An 18766-nucleotide genomic window follows, 5' to 3' on the forward strand; every position below is an offset into this window, starting at 1 on the left:
GCAATATTGGGCAGACGAAGCTACAAACCATTATGGAAAAATGCTAATGATTTAAAACCAAAACAAACCAACACCAAACAGTATAGAATGTCTAAGACTGATTCTTCCCCAGAATTCTAAAACAGAATCTCTGACATAACATACTATGTTTGTGCTTACACATGCAAAGTAAATTTATACTCGAACAGATTATTATCTTCTGTACTAGCAGATTCAAATAGACTTAGCTGAAAAAGCTCATTTGAGCAATTTCTTACGGTGGTAATTTCTGAAATTCAGTATTAAAAAAAAATCAGTACATAAAATCAGTAAATACTTCCTCCTCACCATCATGAGACAAAAGCTATGCTGTTATGATTTTAGGATGGTTTGGGTTAACTTATTTTTTTCCCCTCTCCTTGACAAAAAGACAAACAAGCAATTAACAAGGAACAATTTGGCATGGAGGTCAGACTGAACAATTCAGAAGAATTTACTTCACATACTGAACTATTTTGATGGAATAGACTCTCTTTTAAAATTTATGTGCTAATACATTAAGTAAATATGAAACTCAGATTAAGATTTATACCCCTTGAGTTTTGTATTCTGAGTTTCACCACAGTTGAATGTGTAGTGAAGTATCAGGATAAAAATCTTAGTGGGTCATTGTTTTCAAACTGCCTCTTCTTAATTTTTAAATTTGTGACTGCTACTCGAAGAGAAGTATGAAAAGTCAGCATGGTCCTATGAATTCAGAAGAAAACAGTAATATACTACAAGCAGATGGAAATCCAATGCTGCAAATTTGAGCATCCTGAACAATTAAACACTATCACTGAAAAACTAATTCTTACATTTCACTAAACTGTTAAATAACACTGTTTTAAATCGCCTAACTTAAAAGGTACTTGTAACGTCTGATAAAAACCTGTAACTGTGGACAAGGTAAAAAGAAAAATGAGATATATTACAGTGCAATAAATTATAAACATTTTAATTATCAAGGGCTGTGAAAGATGTTACAACAGGTATTGACGCCTTCTGTTGCAAAAATGTTATATACTTACTGTCATCAAACACCCCAGCATTTGCAAGCAGTAAAGTGATGATTTTAGGGTCCTTTTCAAGCTGCATAACATGCTTGCTTTCATTTGAAAGAAGAGTACATACATTAATTGCAAAGTCCACTTCATTTGGGAGTCCAGATAACAGTGAAAGCACCAATTTATTATAGTCATTTGGTGAGTTTAAGTCCATAGACAGCCCATAGCTTTGACGAAGGTAATCTAAATAAGAAAAAAAAAAACACCAAAAAAATCACATTTTTACAGCTACATGAATTATTATTCAGATGATACATTAAGCAGTATTGTTATGAATGTGAAGTATTTTTTAAGTGTATTAATAAGGTATTGAGGGTTTTAACAAGTTTTTACAGTATTCAGTTTATTTTTTTCCTTTTTTTCCATCAGACTTTGGCCAAAATGCTGAACACCTTCTACTTAGCTGTTTACCTTTCTACTTAGATACTAAGTCCTTCATCATCTCCAGAATGCGATACTGCAGTATGTTGCCCCAAAGAAAAGCTTTGAAAACACAAACTTTAATTAAGGCAGAACAGAATTGTAATACAATTTGAAGTCACTTTCAACACAACGAATTACGCATCCATTCCACAGAGTCCACCAGCTTCTGATTTGTTTATCGATTCAAGATTGATACTTTGATCTCTAAATTACGATGGTGTTGATTCTGGCTCCTTACACATGTGCTTTATTCCTCAGGTTTCACAGCTTAATTAATTGTATGCTCAATTCAGGTATTTGGCTCTGAAGAAATGACCGATATGACAGAAACACAATCTGTGAATTTTCCAGGTACAGTTTTTCAAGACAAGTAACTATTCAGCCCTGCTAATTAGGAAGAGGAACATTTGTAAAGAAGAGAAATAGCTTATGGATTTTCATATTTATTTTGTTTTGGTTCACATTAGAAAGGTTTTTGAGGGTATTAAATTAATAATTTGAGTGACCAACAGATTAGATTGTTTTAATAATATTGCAAATTGATCTACACACTATTTTCGTAGCCTTTCCAAAAATATATATATTTAAAAAAAAGCACTTTTATTCCTCAAAAATTTACCTGACACACTGTGTTGCTGGTAGTTATAGGAAGTTGGAATTGCACCAATAGGAAGTTGTGGCTTTGGATTGCCTGGCTGTACCTCATCATCCTCCTCCCCAAAATGATGGACTTTTTCATACTTTTCTAGATAACTGGAATAAAAAACAAAACAAAACAAAACAAAATGTTTTGAATATACATAGTACAACTAAATCCTTCGGCCCCCAAGAGCTGAACTGCCAAAGGAAACAAACTGTACAAACAAGGAGATTTACTGGAAACGAAGTCAAAGTGGTGCAAAACATAGAACATGAGTCAAGAGTGACAATAAGCAATACAGAAAATGCAGATATGTGGAATTATGGATTTAGATACTAAATTCCTTCACATTTCTCCACAACAATCTCTAGCTAAATTGCAACCCATTGAGCCTTTTTGTGACTAAGTCCATTTTTCCTAAATCAGCTTTAGCTACCCAAGAGAACTCTGCAGGTGGAAGCATCATAAAAACTACTTTGCGCAGGTTATCAATACACATACTGAGGTCAAGTCCGGAAAAATACTTACTACTTTTTGCCTGGCCTAAAGAGAATCAGTATACCAAGTCCTAACAATTACGCAAGAGTGAGAGAACTCAGGGATATCGGGAGCAACAATTCAGGATCAGAATTAGCTGCAGCTAATGACTACAGAAAATCCCTCCGAACCCCTTAAGAAAAAAAATGCTGATATACTCAACGCAGAATGGACTACAAGCAGAGAAGTTATATATACACCAAAAGTAAACAGTCGATCAGCTTGGTAAATTAAATTACCTCAATCAACAGTTAATTCAGATTAAAAACTCACTTTCAGAACCTTCTACACTCCAATATATAAAGTCAAGTTGAAAGGCCCACTATAGCCTTAACTTCACACCAATACGTAGCTGCAAAACCATTCATGAAATTACATCAAGATCACAAAACTGCCTACATTTACAAACTTTCATTGTTGTGCTGAAAACTGACAATATCAATACAATTAAGTAATTATAAAAATATTGTATAATCAGGAAATAATTTAAAACATTTATCTTCCTCATGCTAAAAATAAATAATATAGGAGAAAACCCCAAGGTTTTGGTATAATTTTTGTCAGTAGACACTGAAGTCATTAAGTGAATCAGAAAGATTTTAAGAAAACAGTATTCTCATTGACCCCTGGGGAATATTTCACATGCATTAAATTAGTAATTATTTCATTAAGTGAGGTATCAGTGACATAACCATATCTTTAAAATGTTAGCAAATACATTTTTTGTTAAGAAAATGGTACATTCCAGAAGAAAGGAAAAAATTACAGAGTTAATAAGGTATATATCATGCTCTACTGTATCACATGCAGCTGTGATTTGTGTCTGACTAGTGTTTAGGATATTCAAAGTACTATATATGTCACTGTTATGTGAACCACTGCTACAGTGCCCTCCTTATTCTCCAGACTCTTGAGTTGAGACGGCAAAAAAATCTTCCCTGCACTAGCATTTGCTTTTAGAGATTTTAACAGACTAAAAATTACATTTAAATATGGTTGGGGTTTATTTTAAATTAAAAATCCTCGTTTATATAAATTAGTTTCCAATTTAGAATCTACAAAAAAGTAAAATCCTACAAAATCGTTTGTAACTTTTTAAAACTCATAGCTCACTCTCCTACCCACAGGTTTTTAGATCTAAATCCTAATTTTTCTCTTCCACTACACTTTCCTTATCCTTTTATCCCACTACTTTCCTTTACCTTACATCTTATATCCAAAGATTAAACCCAAATATCATACATAGCTTCTATAAGGCAAAAGGTGATTCTCAGCATATGAGAAAAGACTACTTCAAGGGGGAAAATAAAATCATGCACCTCCCTTCTAAAGATTTTAATTTTTGTTGTATTAAACATAACTGTTTTATTATTTCACTGCCTTTCTTGCATTTTACCAGAGAAGTAATACCATAGCTTTATTCTGCTCTATTATCTGTTTTCAGCTATTGCAGCTTTTATTTAAAAAAAAACCCAAAAAAACTCATTTCCTTCCAATGTCAAAGAATTGTTAAGCACTCCACAAATGAACATTAAATCACTGAATATGGCAATCACACACACACACAAATATTAGATGTGACAATTTCCATTTTCCATATCATCATTTATTTGAGAACTTCTTAAACATTTTAGGATAACTTTAAACAAAAAATAACACAAGTAGGGTTTTTCAGTGTGTGTGTGTGTGTGTGTGTGTGTGTGTGTGTGTGTATACACACACTGGAGAGCATGTTAGAGCCCAATTCAGAACCATGCTCAAGCTTTGTGTGGGAGATTAATATTAAATATAGTATGGGATTAAGCAATTTAAAAGTAGAGGAGAGAGAAATATACATACTGTGGAATACACAGATAAAAAGATTTTTAAAAGCATGAAGCTATAGTAGCATAGCTAAACATTGAAGTGTACAGTCAAAAAATGAATGCCTGAATAATGCACCATGCAATCTTATGTGTCCCATGACTCCATGCATTCTAAAGCATACCTGCACTGGTTTCTCAAAATAACTGTGTAGATACCCTAACAGCTACAAAACCAAGGTTTACTGGAAGAAAACACCCATCTCTGATTGTGAAAGCTAGAAATCCATGGGTTTAAATATTCTATAAAGTATTTTAGTCTTCCAGTGACAGAAGCATTTCTTTAAGGCTCATTGTTCTAAACTATGTACACCTATGTACCGACCAGCATCGCTCCCTATTCTGACAATTCTGAATGCAGAAAATATTGCAGTGGCATGAACTGAAAAAAATACCAGTGACTTACGTATTCTGATAGTCTAAATTCCCACCTGTATGCATTAGTGATTGGTATTTAAAAATAAACTTAACAGTGGCTTCTAAAATCTTGAGAAAAAACACAGTTGTGCAAGATCCTGAACTATGTGCAAGTCTAACAGCATGAAGGACCCCAGAATTTCTAACTCATCCTGGTCCAATATGAACCACGGGAACAATTAAAATACTTTCAGTTAAACACTGCTCATTGCAAAGGTCCATCTCCTATCTGCTACCAGCATTTGTTTGTTTTCTTTCAAACAGTTCAGTAAAACACTGAATCTGTCATCATCCCTGTCATCATGGTTTGAATGAGTTTCTACAGTAACTGATGTGACCACTGTTGAAAAGATGATTTCACAAAACTAGTCTAACTTCTGATACCAAGTGAAAAGGAAACCTAAAACTCTATGATCTTTCCTACGTACGCATACGCTTTGCTTTTTACTCCTGTGAGATCATCAAAAGCTGCTGAAATTGAGGAAAAGGCATGTTGAGGAAAAGTTACGGCCTTCACAAAGTCTTGAATCAGATTAATCAAACCTATTAATAAATCAAATCTAGTCTAGATAAATGTGTGTTTATGATCACAACCTAAAGGACTAGGTGAGAGACAGCTTGACCTTCCCTCCTTCTAACCATGCAGTCTCTCACTCTTCAGGGAGCTCATTTAGCAAACATTCTACGTTGGCTTTTCACTAATTTTTCAAACTTAATAGTGGTAAGATGAATACTAGAGCTGATGCAGGGGAAACAGCAGGTGTACACAGCTGAGGACGGCAAGAAGATGATGTGCATATACCATTGCCACACTGGCAGAAGCTACACTGCTTTAGCTTGGCTAATGGGACTTTAGAAGTGCTGTGGCTAGATCTAATTTCCTCATATTTGTTGGTTTGAGTCAAAGCTTAAGCTTAGCATAAACCACTTTCATTACTGAATATAAGATTTCACAAGAATATTTAATAAGATGAAGTAAAAATCCCTACACAGAAACGCATACAGTACTCAAAATACCATTTGCAAATCTACTACCATCTTTTTCTGGACTTGTCCGTTCTACAAGAATGAATAGCCATTTAAGCATTTTAAAAAAAAAAAAAAGCGCCTTATGTATCACAAAATAATCCGTGTTCTTCCATATTGCAAAATACAAATACTGAACCTTATGCTTTTTATTAAAACCATGTCCCAGCAGAGCTGAACAGTATGAATACCCGAGATGTGCTCCTTTGTTAATACCTACTTTATTAAAATGTGTAAAAACAGTTCTGCCAAACACAGAAACTCTGAAATTTCAAAATCTACTTTCCTTCTTCCCTCAGTGAATTACACTATTTCCCAGTCGGTTTGACTAAGAAATTTAGGGGAGGCAGAAAAATCTTGTGTAAATTAAAAGATCTTTACAAACTAAAATGGTTGTAATTTTTTTCAGTGTTGACAACTCTCACAGAGTTTTCACAAATGCCTTATTAAGTATTTCATAGAAAACCAGGATTCAAATCAACCTGAAGTGATGATCTAATTTTTCCCTATGCCAAAATAAGTACCAACTTTCCTAAATTCTCAGCCGTTTTTGTTGTTATTCAATTTACCAAAGTTCCACCTCTTCAAAGAACACTCCCTCTTTCTCCTATCTCATCCCAAACTAATCAAGTTTGCTGAGGAAAGTAAAATGACATTTAAAAGCCCCCAACAACCTCAAAGCACCAGTTACAAAGACTAAAAAAAAAAAAAAACCACCAAACCCACATGACAGATAGAAAGACTGCCTCCACCTCTAACACGTACACTTATTCCTTTTAAGACACTGCTAATTCAGCAGGAGGACAGTTCACTACCACTGAATCCATTGAGTTCAACAGCACTGTATTAACAAATTTCATCCATAATAATCAGACTGTAACAGACTGCTTGAGTATGATTCCTTTATGCTACATAAGTACTGACTGTTCACAGACGGCCATACAGACCTCGATCCTCCAAACCTTCCTTTTGTTTCCTGCAGAGAGAATGCACGACCTGGAATTTTAGTGTAGAGAAGGAGCTTTGTAAATTAGCTTGTAAATGAGCTTTACTAGTCTTAAATTCTAATCTTACCAGTCTGGCATACAGCTACTACGCAAACAGCAGAACAGTTATTATAAAGACAGGCCTTGCTCTAACGATACAAGAAATTTAAGAATAATAAATGGAGTTTTTTATTACTGAAAAAGTTGTGCAAAAGCTCATAAATTATAATCAGATAGTTACAAAAGGCTAACCTCATGTTTCAAAACAACTTAGATCTGTAGCTATAGACTAGAAACACATACTTTGATCACAGAAAAAGGTTTTAGGAATTCAGAATGCTTCCTTAATTTAGCAAACGCAGAATACATCAACAACACAGGTCTCAATCTTCCAATCTTCTCTTTTAATTTCAACGCCAACTGAACTATTAGCTACATCTTTCTCTATCAGGGTCTAATATGTAAAAAAAAAAAAAAAAAACCAAACAACCAAAACCTAAAGCAACTAACTGAATGAAGGACCAGAACAAAACTACTAATGAAACAAGCAGTGTTTATAAAAGTTTCAAAGATGTCCAAGGAAAAAAAATAAGTACTATGTGGAAGCCTCGGTGAGCACAGAGTACTGAGGAAAACTGCCTCCTGTACATACACTGAAAGGTGCTCCACACTGTTAGCATGGCATCTTGAACTGGTGTTAGCCCAGTGCACACAAGCCAAAATACTGAAGAAACGGAAATGCAATGAAATCCAGCAGCAATTTACAGCCACTCACAGAATCACAGCATGGCAGGGGTTGGAAGGCACCTCTGGAGATCATCTAGTCCAACCCCCACCTGCTAAAGCAGGTTCACCAAGAGTAGGTCACACAGAAACGTGTCCAGGTGGGTTTTGAGTATCTCCAGAGTAGGAGACTCCACAACCCCCCTGGGCAGCCTGTTCCAGTGCTCTGTCACTCATAATGGAAAAAAGTTTTTCCTCATGTTGAGGCAGAACTTCCTGTGCTCCAGTCTGTGCCCGTTGCCCCTTGTCCTGTTGCTGGGCACCACTGAGAAGAGCCTGGCCCCATCCTCTTGACACCTGCCCTTTAGATATTTATAAGCATTGATAAGATCCCCTCTCAGTCTTCTCTTCTGCAGGCTAAACAGACCCAGGTCTCTCAGCCTTTCCTCGTAGGAGAGATGCTCCAGTCCCCTCACCATCTTCACAGCCCTCTGCAGGACTCTCTCCAGTAGTTCCCTGTCCCTCTTTAACTGGGGGGCCCAGAACTAGACCACTATTCTAGATGGGGTCTCAGCAGGGCAGAGTAGAGGGGGAGGAGAACTTCTCTCGACCTCCTGACCACCCCCCTTCTAATACACCCCAGGACGCCACTGGCCTTCTTGGCCACGAGGGCACATGGCTGGCTCATGGTCATCCTGCTGTCCACCAGGACCCACAGGTCCCTTTCGCCTACACTACTCTCTAACAGCTCAGTCCGCAACCTATACTGGTACATGAAGTTGTTCTTTCCCAGATGCAAGACTCTGCACTTGCCCTTGCTGTATTTCATTACATTTCTCCCCACCCAGCTCTCCAGCCTGTCCAGGTCTCTCTGAATGGCAGCACAGCCTTCTGGTGTGTCAGCCACTCCTCCCAGATTAGCATCATCAGCAAACTTCCTGAGGGTACTTGCTCCTTTCAGCTTGGATCACACCTCTATTCCGAGAGGCTTAATTTAAAAACAAACAAACAAACAAACCAAACCAAAAAGAAAAACCATTAAACACATACCCTCCCCAAAAAACCCAAATGCAACCCAACAACACCCTACACACACCCTCAAAACACCACCACACACACACACACATCTGGTGAATAGCTACAACTACAGGATATGCAAAGTACTGAAATATGAGAAAATGCACGGGCAACCAGAGACATGTGAAGGCTGCCTACTTTTTGAAGGGCAAGTGATTTCAATGCTTTATGAAAACTTGGTTCCTTCAAGGATCCCTTGAGTTGGAAATCAAAAGATAATATCCCTTTGAAAATCAAATTCACATATTACACATTTCTGTTCCTGTGACAGAACTTCAATAAGTCATTTTGTTTCAGGTCCATGTGAAAATAAGGTCTGTGAAAATGGCTAATATTTTTGTCCATTTAAAATACTTATTTAAGAAACAACACAGGTTTTATTCAGTCAAGTTAGTTTCAGGCTTGTTTTCAGACATTTGGGAAAAAATACTAGTAAAAGGAAGTCCACACTAGATACAGCTAGTGGCATGCCAAGTTTACTATCAACACTAGCCCTGAATGGGCTTACAGTATACTGCAAGGTCTCAAGCTAGGGTCTGGGGGACATTTCTGGTACTTTCTGAATCTGCTTCTCACAAAAGCAGATAATTTGAATAAAAAAGCATCCAGAGTTTTAGATTATGATGGTCTCCAACTGAAAATTTAGACTACACCACATACTCTCTTAATACTTGTCAACCTATTTTATGTTTTAGTTTAAAACACTTGGCTTATTTGGGTATTTTGGCTCCCTATACCAGGACACAGTAGATTTGCCAAATACACATTAAGCCAGCGCCTGGCAAAACAGCATCAACCATCACAGTCCAACTACCAATGCCTTATCTTTGTATTTGGCTGAAGGGCAAGCAGGTACCATTCCTACTAGAGCTCTCCAGCTGATCTTTCTTGGAACTTTCTGGCACTGTTATTAGCAGGGAACTGACAACAGGAACTTATACAATTCTGTTAGCTTGAACAACTTTGTTATGTAGCAAGACAAATATGCTCTTCCTGCTTATTCTCCTGCATCCCCTCTCCCTATTTGCAATCCTACCACCACCACCACCCTAGATAATCATGCGACAAAATCCTTACTGTAATAAGGACTTCACACTACTCCATATTCCAGTTTGTCACCCTAAGGGAGAATCGTTGCTATTGTCTCTCTTTGCCCCTAATTTGACACGCTTCTTCCCCTGATCTGAAAGAGTAAGGAACTCCACAGTGGCAATGCTACACCAACTAGAAAATTTTCAGAACAGGGTTCCATGCTTGGGTGAAACAATGAAAGTAACTAAAATATTGGAGGCAGCAGGGGATAAAAATTTAAAAGCTACCTACTATTGTAAGACTTCGATCTTAAAAACCCAAATACCTCTCAGGCTTCCAATAGCATTCCTCCCTAATACATGCAGCACATTGGTACTTGCACTCACGTGTGGTTCACTCAGTTGTACATCTAACTTTTTTACATGGGAGAACTCGTGAACTTGTGGTGCCAAACAAAAGCTGCAACCTTTTGAAAAAGCTAACATCGTTACCAGACAACCCACTGTAGTCCTATAGCATGACTCTATGCCTGTTACAGTTACTTGAAAGCGTAATAGCAGGCAGCATTTTAATCACAGAGAAGGCTATTTCTCAGCAGGGTCAAACCACTTATGCTCCACACAGTAGAGACTGGTGCCACGCTCTGGAATAAAACTCCTGCTTAGAGCTTAACGAAGCTGCTGCTGCTGCTGCTGCCCCAAGTAATATCTTAAAAAAACCCTGTCCCAAGAGTTACCCTAACTAGTACCTGGAAATGCCAAACAACAACCTGCTTCAAAGCTCTGCTCAAACTTTCAGCGTACACCAACAAGCTACCTCAAACTCGATTTTGTATCTGAGTGTTTCACCAGTGTCATCAGCAATCTTTTCGGGGCTTTTTTCCTTGGCCCCGAGGGCACCATGAGATCCAATTCAACAGTTACATCCAGTTATTGTCAGAACCGATGCTTGCACCTGAATCCTTCAAAACAATGTTTGTCTGTTTTCCATCTTCACGTTGTCTAACTCAGAAACTGAGTATCTCACCTGCACCCAGTGAAACACGCCACAGGTGATTGTCAGCAGCATTCGGTTCATTTCTGGCTTACTGTGACCGCCTAGTAAGACAAGCTGACAAATGAAGACTCTTACACTGTACCTGGCCAGGTTGCCAGATAAGTACGAAACTCTAACAGTTGTGCTTTTCAAACATCTGGCCGGGTGCTCCACTATGCGGCCGCAGAATACTGTCCTCCAGCCTAGGCAGGCCTGCTCTGGAGCCAGCTCCCGTGCAGCCCCACTTGACCACACGCAACGTACCAGGGACTCCACCAGTCCAGCCTCCACCCTGACCGCATTCTGTCACTCATAAGGAGAACTGTGAGCAAACTCTGAAGGCCCCGTGCAGATTAGAATTAGTCCAAGACCTTTATACAGATCCACATACAAAATACAATTGCATACACTGGGATTTAAATGCATTGACAACATTTTATAACATAGGTTATGGGAGACTACATGATAGACAGTCCAATTCGAGGTTTGCTTGAAATTTGGTTAATAAATTCTTAAGCTACCAAGATGCCTTTGGAAACAGAAGAAAACCAAATGCATGCTTCATGAAGTTCTGAATCTTTGTTAAGGTAAGACATATTATTTATTGTTAGAAAAGAAAGTGTAAAATTCATGAACATCAGCAATCCTGGAAGTTTCAGTTTGTTAAGACATTACAACAATAAGAAAAAGATGCAATGCTTCTAAGTTAAAAAAAAAAACCCACAAACAAAAAATCATTCTGAAGTCACTGAAAATACATTCTTAATATCTATGGGAACACCAAGAGGAAAGAAATTAAGATGTTATTTTATGCTTTCATACTAATAATGCTCCAATTTAGAAGGAAAATAGTAGAAGACATATGCCAGCCAACTGAAGTGTGTATGCTGGAGGACAACTTCAAAAGACTGGTGTGTCTGGGGGATGACAACACAAGCCTCTGAAGAAGTTGCACTACCAGGAACTCCAGCAGATTCTGGATAAATATACTGCATAACTGAGAACAGAAGAAAACAGGTATTTTAACCATCTCTAAGTTAAGAGGAACTCCAGGTTGTTACAGAAGGAGGGGGGAGGGAGAAAGAAGTCCTAAAATAAAAGGCAAAGGTTTCATTCACCGTGAAGATTTATTAGCCGAAAGAAATTTAGTCCTTCTACTCCTACATTCCTTTAACCTTCCTCTAAATCTTCTTAAGCACTGTGGCCAAATCTCTCAGAAGGACTCCAGGGGAAAGTCTCCACACAGCAAAAGCACCATGCCCAGTTGAAAAAGTCTTGACAGTTAAGCAACTAAATTCTGGTCTACTGTGCTGTAACTAACACCAAAACGCATTAACCTCTGTTCTTTTGGAATTAAGATACTTCACTTACAGGCTTGTTTTCATTTATTTTTAAATTTAATTAAACTGAATCCACTTGTGATCCACAGCTGCAGTCCACAGTTATTTTGCAGGACTAACACTTCTACTGCATTCTCACTGCTTGCCAAAACCAATTCAAAACGAGCATCACCTCTTTCTGCTTCAGCAGCTGTTTCATTAGATCTGATGGACTTCACATCCAGGAATATCTGAGCTGTACCATTATTAATAGTATTAAGTCTCCAGCCTATATCTGGGAATTAACTTTTCAACAAAGGCAATTCCCAGATGTATTCATCTTACTAATATCATAGTCATTCTGTTGCAATCTAGGATGACAGCTCATCAAGTCCGTCAAGTATCACAGCAGTCTGAGTTTAGCTCTTCAAACAAAACATCAGCATCCTTGAGATTTTTTGCTATCTCCATAAAACACTCGCAAATTCTAGAAAAACCCCGACGTTTCTCTATTTTGGGAAACAATCCACAGTACTACCTCGACTTCCCCACAATGCCTGAACACAAGAGTATCTGGATGACAACGATGCACTAATACAAACTGTATCACACGTTAGGAATCACTGTGGGCACACACAAGAAATTCTAACTAAGCACTGTGTGGCTTGTCCCCAGCAAGTCACAATAGCACACTATCACCCACACCAGCCATCTCATTTCAGGCAGCCACTGAAATCCCAAATGCCACCACATTATGCAAGTCTCTACAACAGCTTTCTGTATTCCTGTATCCACTGCAGAGCTGGTGATACAATGGAATGTCTCTACACTGTAAGATGTATTGTGATACAGTTATAATAATAGTTTCAACTAAATACCTTCCTGCATAGCGTTAATTATACACAGCATGTCTTGCAATACAGAGTCTGCACAGAACGTAAAAGCTTGCTTTCAGTGAACACTATGTAGGTCACTAAGTCGAGTTTCAAAGTAAACACTAAAATAAAGGTAACTTGTGAACTCTTTCACAAACACATCCTAGAACTAGGTGGTGTTTTGACAGCAACAGACATATTGATCCAATAAATTAATTTAAAGAGGAAACACGTTTTAAAATATATGCATGCATATATACGTAAAATAATATTTATTTATTAAAAAAACAAAACAAAACAAAACAGGACACAAAGTTATCATTCCTACATGGTGTGATAACTTAAAGCATGTTTTAAAGCTGGGGACTTCCATTAAAAATAGTGGCTCATATTTCGCCAAACATTAAAGCTAAAAATCTAATAGTCACTTACAAGACTAGAAACAAGCAAAACTACATTAAACATATTATAGGCTTTGACACCACAAATAAACAACCAAGTGTTCCAGATCTATTTCTTGAGAAGCAAGACATTTTAATACAAATACACACATACATATTTCATGTATATTGTGTACAAAGTTGTGTAACTTTCAGAATGGTGAATACGAGTGGTTCTTAAATTGGCTGGAAGACCTACTGATTCTATAAACCTATATAAGCAACACACAAATATTTAATTATCTACATTAAGAAAACTATACTAGTTACAAACAGGTATAAATTAATTTGCTCACTACTTATGTTTATTATTTAACTATTATGAAATGGAAATTTGAGAAAGATTTTTACTTTTGGTTGTTTTGTAGTTGGTTTTTTCCAGGTAACACAAAAGAAAGCGGAGAGAGAAACAATGGTTATTACAACAACACAACACTCTGTCAGTGCATTGACTGAAGAGTTTTTTTCACCAAAGAGAAAATTTCTATGGCAATTCAGTCTTAGCTTTTACCCCAAATTCAGGATACAAACTGGCCTTGTGGTACCTACAATTAGGGAGGCGATTCCATGTCATCTCTAGTTTAAAATTCCATTACCTCATACGTAAATAGAGAGGACTAGTATTTGCACAACAAAACTAAGAACAATTCTCTTATGCACTTTCAAGGACTTCATTACTGTTTTTAGAAAAACTAGCTGGGTTTTTTTTGGTGAGAACTAAATTCTTTAATTTTCTGCCTGCTAGCCATTACACAAGTTATTCACACAGCAATAATGCCCTGAAAATAATTTATCCTACCAAGAATTTCCAGTTCTTTGACTTTCTCTCAAACCACTATAAATAAGAAAGATGTCTACAATATTACAGAAGGTAAGTCACTCATATTGTCTTGGCTATGCAGAATAAATTTCTCCTGTAAAGGTGTAATCTAGCAAAATATCACAATATGCGAACAGTCTCACATCACATACTTACAACTACACACTTACTCAAAACACTTTGCTAAACTGGAATCCGTCTCATCCGCAAAGACTCATGTACTCCTTTTCAACTGCAAATACTTACCTTGAATGTTTCTGAAATTTAGGAATATCACACACTCTGCAGACTGCAGTGAAAATACAAAAATACTCTCACGACTTAAAACACTAAAAAATTTGTAATACTTCATATTTGCATGTTTCATTATAACTATGCCAACAGAAATGTTGCTTATGCATGTTATTCAAACACTGTTAACACAAAACACATCAGCAGTTTCTACAATGAGGCTTCAAAGCCCGGACTCTACACAGGCAAAGTACTATCTTAATTATTGGAAAATGGTCTTTTATCCCTGGCCTATTATTAATCCACACTCTTTGCTACATTCTGGCACCACTTTGACAAGAAGGACTGATAAGGTTCCCGTAGGAAGCCTGGTAATTAGAAGGATACTATACAAGAGAATAGTTATTGTAGATCTACATCTCATGAAAACAGCAGTCTAGAAATAAGCCACCACTGTAAAAATTTCTACAACACTTCTTCCAGCCTCGTTCAGCAGTTAGTAAATAAAAGCATAAAACACAGAAAAAAAATATCACTGATTTCTAAAGCTTATAGGGTCTTTCTTAAATTTACTCAATATACAACTCTTTAGTAAAAATCCATTGCTATGCCATTTTTTCACCTCATGTAACAGTTGCACTTTTCTGCCTTCACTATGAATCAGTCTTTTCCTGCAATTAAATCTATTTACAGTTTCTCTGCTAATCGGTATTCCATACTTTGACCACATAATCAAAGCAAATGTACTAGTTTACATGTCCCTATTTATGTGGTAAATCAAACAAAAACATGAAAATTAATTAATTCTTCAACAGTTTACCAGATGGATCAAATACTCATGAAAAAAGTGAGAACGGGATTAAAAAAACTGATTAAGAGGATCCTGCTGGGATTCTGCACAATAGGAACATAAATTCTTTAAGTTCTACGTGGAGAGGAAAAAGCTGCCTTGGGAGCAAGTCCCTTCTTTATCTCAAGATCGTACCAGAAATTAGTTTGTAAGAAGGAATGCAATCTGGCCTTCATAAAAACATTGAACTCAAAAATATCTGTATGTTTTAAATAAACATAAACATATCCAGACTGAAGCTAAAATAATAATGACTAATTTTACATCTTTTGATCATGTAACAATATGCAGTCATAGGGCTTCAAGCACCCCAGTGTATTCTGAGAATGCAGCTAAGCCCAAATTCAGAGATGATGATGAAAAGGTAACGTATCGATTTAGCTGTCTAAAGTTGTAAAGGCTGTACATCTGTACTAGTAAAATCAACAGCACTGTGAGCATTCCCATGCATGGAAATCAACTGCCTATGCTACTAAAACTGTTAGAAAAGGGCCTGAAACAATTTCTGTCCAGGCCAACTAGCATTCTTCCAAGCAATTTAAAGGCACTGTTCAGAAGCCACCCTCAGTCAGGGGACCAGTGCAAATCTGGATATAGCTACCCTATTTTGGGGCTAAGGGTATGGGCATGAGCAATTTTGTGTCAATTAGCCTCAGGCACACCGAATCCACTAATACAGATATAGCCAGAGAAACACTGAATGCTACACAGATGGCCTCTGGCTTAACACTAATTCTGGTAGAGCACAGGGAAAGCTGAACGACAGATGAAGTGTTGCTCCTTTGGAGAAGATTTTAAAATTACCAGCGACATAATAATCATGAAGAATTTATAAGCATTTTCTTTTTGCTTTGTACAACTGTAATGTAAAGCCATTAGAACATATACAAAGATAAAAAGAGAGAGAACAAAAGGGCACGATGAATACCAATAAAGCCCAAAGATCAGATTTCCTGTTGGGAAATAGCTGTCTCAGGCACTGAGTATAATCACTGCAAATTGCTTTAAAGGCAGAAGGAAATTTTGAATATTATAAAGAAAAAAAAACAACACACCCCAAAACCAACAACCCTACTTTTATCTAACAAATTACTCAATTAGAATGCTGTTGTCAAATACATAGCAAAACCACTCAAATTCTAAGTTTATTTAAAACTGAGTAGGCAGATACTAAAAATGTGTTGAGCATACTGAAAGAGAAATTGTATTCTTTGACAGGAAGGCTAAAAAAATAGAAAACAGTATTGATAGGATTCAGTTATTAAATATTAGAAAAGGTTTGGAGGATATTGAGTCCCTGCTGGTGGTCTGGGGTTTAGAGGAGATAAAACCTGATCCTCCGCTGTGGATTGACCAGCCTTTTCAAATCCTGCATAAACCCAGTAAGGCTTATTGTACTGCTATTATTCTGAATGGAAATAATTTGTGGGGAAAGAAGTGCTCTGCAATTAACATGCTGTGTACCTTTTTAAGAGGCAGAGAGTTGGTACTCCTAACAGTGAAAAAAAGTTCATTATGAAAAGCAACGAATTCACATTATATCTGTATGTAGCAATATATAAGACAGTAAACGAACACTTTTCTAGTTAATAATCTAAACATTGTCCTTTTTTCCCCTCAGAGCTGCCTTCTACACTGTACATAAATTCTGAATTTGCACCTCGAATACTGTGTTCAGTTTTGGGCCCCTCATTACAAGAAGGACATTGAGGTGCTGGAGCGTGTCCAGAGAAGGGCAATGAAGCTGGTGAAGGGTCTAGAGGACAGCGACTGAGGGAACTGGGATTGTTTAGTCTGGAGAAGAGGAGGCTGAGGGGAGACCTTATTGCTCTCTACAACTACCTGAAAGGAGGTTGTAGTGAGGTGGGTGTAGGTCTCTTCCCAAGTAAGAAGCAATAGAACAAGAGGAAATGGCCTCAAATTCCATCAGGGGAGGTTTAGATCAGACATTAGGAAAAATTTCTTCACAGAAAGAGTGGTCAAACATTGGAACAGGCTGCCCAGGGAAGTGGTGGAGTCACCATCCCTGAAGGTGTTCAAAAAAACATGTCGATGTGGCACTTTGGGTCATGGTGGTGTTGAGCTGACGGTTGGACTTGATGATCTTAGAGGTCTCTTGAATCTAATGATTCTATGAAATGTTACCATCAGGTTTTGAGCAACCTGATCTAGTGAAAGATGTCCCTGCCCATCCCTCTGCAGGGGAGGTGGACTACATGATCTTTAAACTCAAACCATTCTATAATTCTGTATTATTCCAATATACGACGACTGGTTTTGGTACTCAGGCTTCCTTCACTCTTTCACTTGACTACTATGGTGCACAATATCTGGTCAAGACAACCAGGTTTTCAGAAAGCCTAGCTATAGGTTCACAATAGCATGCTTACACAGAAAACAGACACTTTACATAAGTTTCCACCTCAGACCAGCATATGGTGCTGGTTCTTTTCTTTAACTACTCGGTATTGTGAAAACAAGCTACCTTGGTGTCACCTGAGCTCTGGACATGTTTGAAGACCCTTCTTCAGACCAGTGAAACCTTCTACCAAGAGGCAGAGCTTTTTTGTACAAAAGAGCAAACTTTCTCAGAAATAATTTTCAAACAATAAATTAAAAATAAATCTTCAGTATTCTCTGCTCATATGTAACATCATGCTTTGCAACAGCTGGGGAAAAAAAAGTAAATCCTTAAGTAGCATAAGAAGCATTAATCCAGCAATAACATCCAACCCTCTGGAAAGATCATGATAGAAGGAACAAACTACATACAATACTTTGCTTTAAGAACTACCTTAAGGTGATCAGACCTTAGCGTGATGATGGTACTAGTTCTAGAACTTAACCTGAATAAAAATCTTAAGTCCTTTAGGATTCTTTTCAAGAAAACTTACTAAGATGTCTCTTAAGGATTCAACATTTTAAAGCCTTTGTCTACTATGTATAAGAAGCTTAAAACCTGTCCAGCAACAAAAGAAATTAGAGGAGGCAAAAAGCGCTTTTCTCCCTGACTCCTTTTTTCCCCTTCTAAGACTCTCTTGAGCATTGGGTTCTCTCTTTACATATTCCCTTCTATCGAGCAACAATCAATTTCCCTTAATCAATGCCATTTTTCATTTCTTTTTCTCTTTAAAGAAGAGCTTCTGTAAAAGAGCCTACAGCAGTAGATATTTCAAGCAGCTGCAGTGTGGCATTGCCACTATTGTGATTTTCAGAATTATATGAACACCTACAGTGAAACCAGCTCAAGGTCTTGCTAATTTCTAGCCCCTAAAACTCAGAAAAGTTACAAGTGAAAAAACTTTCCAGTTCTGCTTGTTTGAAGACTCAGCAATACAGAATTTGAGTTATATTTTTAACTTGTTTAATGAAAATAAAATTCTCAAGA

The 18766-nt window shown here is 37.2% G+C and overlaps 1 protein-coding gene across 2 annotated transcripts in view; it reads right to left on the reverse strand.

Annotated features, from left to right (window-relative positions):
* ARID2 (AT-rich interaction domain 2) overlaps window positions 1-18766 on the reverse strand; it is a 104197-nt gene that overhangs the window by 41358 nt on the left and 44073 nt on the right. For both annotated transcript variants that reach the window (XM_086480405.1, XM_086480399.1), the window contains 2 exons: window positions 2128-2261; window positions 1050-1268 (listed from right to left, as the gene is read on the reverse strand). In XM_086480405.1, coding sequence (XP_086336531.1) covers window positions 1050-1268; window positions 2128-2261 — 353 coding nt within the window. The remainder of the gene's footprint in view (window positions 1-1049; window positions 1269-2127; window positions 2262-18766) is intronic.

The sequence above is a fragment of the Leptosomus discolor genome, chromosome 1 (assembly GCF_034619465.1).
Source record: "Leptosomus discolor isolate bLepDis1 chromosome 1, bLepDis1.hap2, whole genome shotgun sequence".
Taxonomy (NCBI): domain Eukaryota; kingdom Metazoa; phylum Chordata; class Aves; order Leptosomiformes; family Leptosomidae; genus Leptosomus; species Leptosomus discolor.